This window comes from Salvelinus sp. IW2-2015, linkage group LG4q.1:29 (genome assembly GCF_002910315.2).
Source record: "Salvelinus sp. IW2-2015 linkage group LG4q.1:29, ASM291031v2, whole genome shotgun sequence".
Classification (NCBI taxonomy): Eukaryota; Metazoa; Chordata; class Actinopteri; order Salmoniformes; family Salmonidae; genus Salvelinus; species Salvelinus sp. IW2-2015.
Window position 1 is genome coordinate 75,355,898 of NC_036842.1, and position 7,840 is coordinate 75,363,737.

The 7,840-nt window shown below is 40.8% G+C and overlaps 1 protein-coding gene across 1 annotated transcript; it reads right to left on the reverse strand.

Annotated features, from left to right (window-relative positions):
- Window positions 1-213: 213 nt before the first annotated feature.
- miox (myo-inositol oxygenase) lies at window positions 214-2,785 on the reverse strand. The gene is made up of 10 exons (XM_070443117.1): window positions 2,653-2,785; window positions 2,080-2,163; window positions 1,901-1,981; window positions 1,533-1,695; window positions 1,386-1,453; window positions 1,153-1,262; window positions 882-949; window positions 736-785; window positions 487-599; window positions 214-406 (listed from the first exon to the last, which is right to left on the reverse strand). Exons 1-10 carry the CDS (start codon window positions 2,668-2,670, stop codon window positions 298-300), a joined length of 864 nt encoding a protein of 287 aa, XP_070299218.1. The 5' UTR covers window positions 2,671-2,785; the 3' UTR covers window positions 214-297.
- Window positions 2,786-7,840: the final 5,055 nt, after the last annotated feature.

Sequence of the window (7,840 nt, forward strand, 5' to 3'; positions counted from 1 at the left end):
TAATCGGCATTCTAAGCAACAAACAACACTTTTAGAATGTTCTGTCATTAGAATATAATGTAGTTGACATACAGATGATGACAACATGGTAAAGGCTATCCAGGTCTGTTGAAGATAAAGCTAATAGTGTTACCCATATCTGAGGAGATGCCCTGGTGTTGCTGCTGGATATGATCTCTATGAAGGTGTGAGAGAGGGCGGAAAAGAAATGAATTGTGATAGTTAATTGGTTTATGAAACATTTGAGGTGGGAGTAGGTGTGTGTGGCTGCCCCATCTGTCTGTGTGTGTGTGTGTGTCACCACTTCAGTACCCCAGGACAGTACTTGTCGATGAGAGACTGGTAGTATGGCTTCAACTTCTCTATGTCAGGCAGCTCAGTGGTCTTGGTGTAGAGGTCAAACTTACTGTAGGGGTCAAATGTTCGAGGTCAAACTGACTGCAGAGAGGCTAGAGAAAATATATTTGTGTGTGTGTTGAGACGTACTTGAACTCGCGAACCCAGGGAATCATGCGCATGTCCTTGTCATCACAGAGGTGCATGTAGTCTCCATGGGAGTGCCAGGGGTAGAAGGAATGGAACCGGATCATATACAGACCCTAGAGCGGGAGAGCGGAGGAGTGAAGACTTTTAGGTGAGTTAACACTCTGAGCAGCAGTTTTAAACTAGAACCACTGAGTTTTTGTAAACCTGTATTCTCTTTGCTAATGTAGAACCATAGACCCCCATTCTCACCTCTTCTGGGATGGTGCACTTGTTGAACTTCATGACCCTGTAGAGATACTCTGGAACAAACAACACAGACAGCAGTTCAGTAGTGTTACTGTGCAGGCCCATGTGCCATACAGTGGTGACTGTGTGTATGTCTCTGTGTTACTCACCATCATGGCCCCAGGACATGAGCACATTGTCCAGCCCACAGTTTGGCTTATAGATCCCACACTCAGAACTAGAGCGGGGGAGGAGAAGAGAGGTGATCATCTGAATTAAGTATATAAGATGGCACATTAACTTTTTGTATATACGTGTCTGCTAAATAGCATAATGTGAACACTTCTCCAGGCTGGCTTGTAGCCGGCATGTTGTGCAGTGAATGATGGGGTTTGATAAGACTTTTTGATTAGATTGGTAAAAAGAGAAGTGTAACAGTACTTGTAAGCAGGGTTTTTGTCATCGGGGTTGTCCACGAAGGTACTGCCTCGAAACACAATGCCATTCTGGAACCTGCACCCCACTGGGAATGTGTCCCCCACTACAGCCCACTGCAGGACAGGGACACAGTGCAGTTAGCCTAGCGTTGCCTAACATTACAGGCCATTTTACCACTGCTGTTAGCGTAGCCAAGCATCACAACCTGTATCAGGGTAACATTGAGAGGCATTCACCTGGGGTTCCCCTGACAGAGCCATGATCTTCCCAATGTCATGGATCAGCCCCACCAACTGGAACCAGTCTGGAGAGGGAGGAGAGATAAGGATTAGAGTTGTGAACCATGTGTGCATGCGTGCTTGTGTGTGTGTGCGTGTGTTTGCCTTCGTGGGGGTGTTCCCTGCGGATGCCCTCAGCGGTCTGAAAGGCGTGGTATGAGTTGGGGAAGTCGACGTCGGGGTCGGACTCATCAACCAGCTGGTCCAGAGATATGACGGCTTCCATCACCTCCATCTGGGCATGCGCACAACCTGACCACTCAGAGTGCTGCAGAGGAGAGGAGGAGTGGGGAAGGTTAATGAGTGGTATGTTCATGTTATCTGCAACATTAGACGATATTACATAACATCTTACATGTTAACAGTCACAGTTACACTCCTCGTTAAACATTACAGGTTGGTTTAGCCTGCTCTACTGAAACACACACACACAGTTGTTTGCATTTGCACTGAACCTGTCTTGACAGACTCACCTTCTGCTTGACAAAGTCCAGGGTCTGGTTGGTGTGCATCAGCTTGTATGTGTTATACACACGATCAATCAGACTCCCGCTCTGTTACATACACACATTACAGATGTGTTGTGATTACCAGCCTTAAAACAGTAATATTATGTCGCAACCATGGTAAAAAATCATACTCCTTTGCTGACCTCAAAATTCCTGTATTCTGTCTTGTCCTTGTCTTTCTGCTCCAGGTCTAAGATGGGGCGGTATGCTAGAGATGGGTCTGGACCCTGAAACAGATAGACAAAGGGACAGACAAAGAAAGTAAAGTACACATTTTAACATGGCGAATGTGATAGAAAACACCATACGTTTCAAATAGAAATATTAGACCTACAAAGTTTTAACCTGTAGCAGTAGATCACACAAAATATTATTTGATTATCAGATGCATAATGACACCAAGTTAAACTTATGATAGACAGACACATACAGACAGACACATTAGACAGACACCTTTGCTACAACAATCCTGCAGAAACAGGCATTGTGTGGGTTATATTAATTATATTATATTAATATTGTAGGCCTTGATGCATTTTTTGTAAGGGAAAATCAGGTCTGAAATGTCAGTGTAAATTAAAAACTTCAGAAGCCTTTTTAAACATTTACATTTCCTGCATTACAGGAAAGTTTTACTGCAACAGGCTGATCAAGTGAAGATCCTACATCTGTAATAGCTAAATATATTTTTTCTACTTTTCTACAGTCATACGTACAATATTGACGACCCTCATGGTGAGGTCAGTCCGTCAGTCCGTCCGGGTATGAATAAGTATGGGTCTGCTGGCTCCTCTAAAGTGCAGCCCCAGACCCTGTCCTGTATATACCCCTTTGGTTTAACAACACTTATGTCATACACCCTCACAGCATACAGGTAGTGATAGTTTAACTCAGCCCCCACTGAGATAACGACTAACGGGGTTCATCTGGCTGGACTACTCTGTGTACGTGTGTGTGAGCGTGTTTGTTTTCCTTGAGAGAACAGTGAGTCTAACTATGATCAGCAGGTATCTGGTTTGGGCTGGTCTTGAGAGTTGTGTTTGTGTGCGTATTTGTCTCTGTGTTATTTATTATAATTTTTTTAATCTCTTATTTAACTAGGCAAGTCAGTAAGAACAAATTCTTATTTACAATGACGGCGTACCCCGGCCAAACCCGGACGATGCTGGGCCAATTGTGCGCCGCACTATGGGACTGCCAATCACGGCCGTTTGTGATACAGCCTGGCCTGGAATCGAACAAGGGTCTGTAGTGATGCCTCTAGCACTGAGGTGCCGTGCCTTAGACCGCTGCACCACTCGGGAGCCCCCGTTGAGTGATGGAATGTCTGGCTTTTTTCCAACAGAACAAACAACAAAACAAACAGAATAAAAACATACATTTTTTTGCTTGAAAAAGAGGAATGGAGAGAGAACCAGAGGTGAAGGTCATGCGAAGAGACAGTGAATGCCTGCTTGAACTGTATTACCCCAGGTAACGTGAGGTTACCAAATCATTCTACATTCAGTGTTGGGAAGCTACTCTGAAAATATTATTTACGAATCTACCAATTACTTCACACTTGGAAGAAATTAAGCTATACTAAATCTACCCTTAAGATATCAAATTTTATTGGTCACATATACATGGTTAGCAGATGTTAATGTGAGTGTAGCGAAATGCTTGTGCTTCTAGTTGACAGTGCCGTAATATCTAACAAGTAATCTAACAATTCCACAACAACTACCTAGTACACAAAATCTAAGGCGATGGAATAAGAATATGTATGTACAGTTACATATATGGATGATCGATTGCCGAGCGACATAGGCAAAATGCAATAGATGGTATAAGATACAGTATATACATATGAGATGAGTTGTTAAAGGGGCATTATTTAAAGTGACTAGTGATCCATTTATTAAAGTGGCCAATGATTTGAGTCTGTATGTAGGCAGCAGCCTCTCTGAGTTAGTGATTACTGTTTAACAGTCTGATGGCCTTGAGATAGAATATGTTTTATAGTCTCTCGTCCCAGCTTTGATGCAGCTGTACTGACCTCGCCTTCTGGATGGTAGCGGGGTGAACAGGCAGTGGCTCGGGTGGTTGTCCTTGATGATCTTTTTGGCCTTCCTGTGACATCGGGTGCTGTAGGTGTCCTGGAGGGCAGGTAGTTTGCCCCCCGGTGATGCATTGTACAGACTGCACCACCCTCTGGAGAGCATTGCGGTTGAGGGCGTAATTTTTTGGGGGGGGTTCATTTTTGCTCTACCCAAAATTACAAACAACTAATTGCAGCATTACCACTAAAATGGACGAGGCAAGTAGAAGGGGGAAACAGTAAGGAACTTGTATATCGGCCCTGTATTAAAAAACATAAATGGTTAAAGAAAAGTGTGATAAATAAGAACATATACCAATTTAATTTAAGGACCAAAAAACTGACAGCTGTGCCATATAAGTTGCAAAATAGTTGGGAAGAGATTTTCGATGTACCCATTCCATGGCACATGGTTTATGAATTGATACYCAAAACAACGCCGGATTCAAAACTTCGAATTTTTCTACTTAAATTACTATACAAAATTCTTGCAACCAATAGAAGGTTATGTATTTGGGGGATACAATCTTCCCAGCTCTTCAGATTTTTCTGTGAGGAGGCAGTGTCATTAGATCATTTATTTTCGTATTGTCCATATGTAGCTCGTTTTTGGTCACAGGTCCAGGAATGGCTGAAGAATTGCAACATTTGCCTAGAACTAACGCTGCAGATAGCAATACTCGGTGAGTTGAAAAGCTATAGTCAATCAATCAATAATATAATAATTATTTTAGCAAAATATATTTAAAAAATATATTTTTAATTTACAATCTGTAGAAGCTATGAGAATAGAAAGGTTCAGTACTTTTGAGAAGCATCACAGCACAGTTGAAAATATATGGCAAATAGAAATCCAAAATGGATGGTGTTGAGAGATAGATAGGAGGGGTTGAATGGAGCTGAAGGGTGGGACTAATAACAAGATAACCAATGTAAAACATACGGGGTCTGTAAAATGTATATACAGTGGGGAGAACAAGTATTTGATACACTGCCGATTTTGCAGGTTTTCCTACTTACAAAGCATGTAGAGGTCTGTAATTTTTATCATAGGTACATTTCAACTGTGAGAGACAGAATCTAAAACAAAAATCAGGAAAATCACATTGTATGATTTTTAAGTAATTAATTTGCATTTTGCCCCACTGTACATGTCAGTACATACACACAATAGAATATATCTGTGAAGGTCCCCGTGTGGTTCATGGACACAGGTCATAGCTCACACACGGAGAGAGAGGGCTATGTAAACCCATACATCCAATTTAGGAACAGATGGAGTATAGTAAGGGTTGGAGTTTCTGACTGTGTTCCCGAGCAGAGGAAGTATTGTATAAAGGTACGAATTAACATTAAAACGGTAAAGTCCCAGGATTTCGGGTTATGGTATGTTGGCTTCGACCAGGTTTCAACTGATACTATGGTACCATTCCAGGTAGCAGAGGTTAGAGCTGGTAAGGAGACTATGGTCGGCCAGAGTTCAATTCATCTCCCTAACACCACGGACATTCCTAGTATAAACATCCAGGGTAAAGGACCTGTACGAATAGTTCAGACAGTTACCTTAAAGAAGTGATAGAGGTGGAGACTGGGTTTGGGGATTCCAACTTTGGTTAAAAGGTATTCAATATACAGCCAGATCAGTAGTGAAAGAAGAATGTTAATGTCTGTGCTACTGCCAAACCACAGCTGACCACCATCTCCTTTCCATTTGATGGAATTGATATACTCAGGGGAATGGCCTGTATGATAAAGCTGTTCATGAAGGCAGGGAAGCCAGACAATGACAGTTGCTTTGATCTGCATAATCTTTATCCCCATGTGCCCATTACCTCCATTCCTCCTTTCACAGTTACAGAAGGACACTATTATTGAATGGCCTGGCACATTACAAACGGATGGGATGAAGGGGAAGTAAGACCTGACTGGATGGTTGACTTCCGGGGATTTCAGTAAGATAAAAAGGCCCAGAGCGGATGTCTGGTTATGTGGAGGGATGAGGCTGTGGCCTGACCTGCCTACCAATTGGACCGAACTCTATTGATCTTTTGACAATAGTATTTACATAGGATAGTATTGGATATGTTATTGGCTGAAAAGGGTGGCGTGTGCGTCTTATTCGGAGCAGAATGTTGCACATTTATTCCTGATAACACAGCTCCAGACGGATCAGTGACCAAGACCCTGACTGGTTTAACCACCTTAACTCACGAATTAGCAGAACATTTTAGGGTGGATACTTCCCTGACTAATTGGTTTGACAGTATGTTTGGAAAATGGAAAAATGTCATAATCACTGTGTCGTGGGCCAATTTCACCTGTATAAGTGTTTTGGTTCTGTGTGAATGCTGTTTGATTCCGTGTGTGAAAGGTCTCATTTCCAGGACTCTGGAGAAATCAAGGACAATATTGATGATAAAGATACGGACCGATTCCAAGTTCTGACCAGTGGGAGGATGAATACTGGTTCCCAGATCGAGGATGGATCCGACTACTTTGAGACATTATAAATATTAGGTCCCATCTTGTGTTGATACTTTTTATGTTAGACTGTTTCTTTGATGAATATTATAGTTATGATTCTGATATAGGCCTGGAACAGCCATTGTAAATACATATATTGATGTAGTGTAAGATGTTGTGGTTGATTTAGGTAGTATTTGGAAAACAAGAAATATTTCTAATAAAAATAGAATTGTGCTTTTTAATATTTCTAATAAAACTAGAAGTACGATTAAAGGTATAATATTTAGTCATAGGGTGGATATGTTATGGGATTTTTATGAATAAATGACTAAAATATGTATGCATTTGACTTAGATGTTACTGTATGAATGAAACTTATTATAATCATAATGCTGAGTGTAATATGTTCCTTGTTAGAAAGAATGGGTTTATCTTCAGACAGGCTTGAATGATGTCTCTACCCAGGGAGGGGAAAGACCTTGGGTTGGTTGCAGATAGTTTAACAGGTGGCAGACAGTAATGAGAACGCTAACTATACTGCCATTGTATAAGAGAGGAGGATGGACATTAAAACCTATGACATCATCTTTATTATATAACCTGATGTAAAATGTATTATGATCAGTACTCTCGAGAATAAACGCTATTGATTGATTGATTTTGAGACTGATTTCTGTCCATTTTATGCTGATAAGTATCTTACAAATTCTTATGTATGGACAGAGTGTTTTAATTGAATTGGTTGATAAACATAAAGGAATTAAAATTCCTTTAACAGTGAGTCACGTATGTGGGGACTGCTTCAAGACTGCTTGGAAAAGCATTCCTCATGAAGCTGGTTGAGTGAATGCCAAGAGTGTGTAAAGCTGTCATCAAGGCAAGGGTGGCAACTTTGTAGAATCTCAAATATAAAATAGATTTTGATTTGTTTAACACTTTTTTGGTTACTACATGATTCCATGTTTGTTTTGATGTCTTCACTATTATTCTACAATGTAGAAAATAGTAAAAATAAAGAAAACCCCTTGAATGAGTAGGTATGTCAACTTTTGACTGGTACTGTAGTTAAATTGCTAGTTGAACAACATGTAGTTCACTACTCCCCAACTCTGTCTACATTTACTGTACATCTGTATACAGGGCATAAGCAACATAAGGTCACTTAGGGACCCCAAAAAGGAACTCAAGTCAGGGTCTCAACTTACTGTTGAAAGTAAGAATAGTAGAATACTCCAGGTGCAATTTCGAATGTGGTTGTGCATCAGAATTGTTTCTCTTTTTATACCAGTCAATCAATTAGCTGACAATTAGCCATGATTGTGGCACATTTTTTTATGATTTTTTTGTTTAGTCAGCTG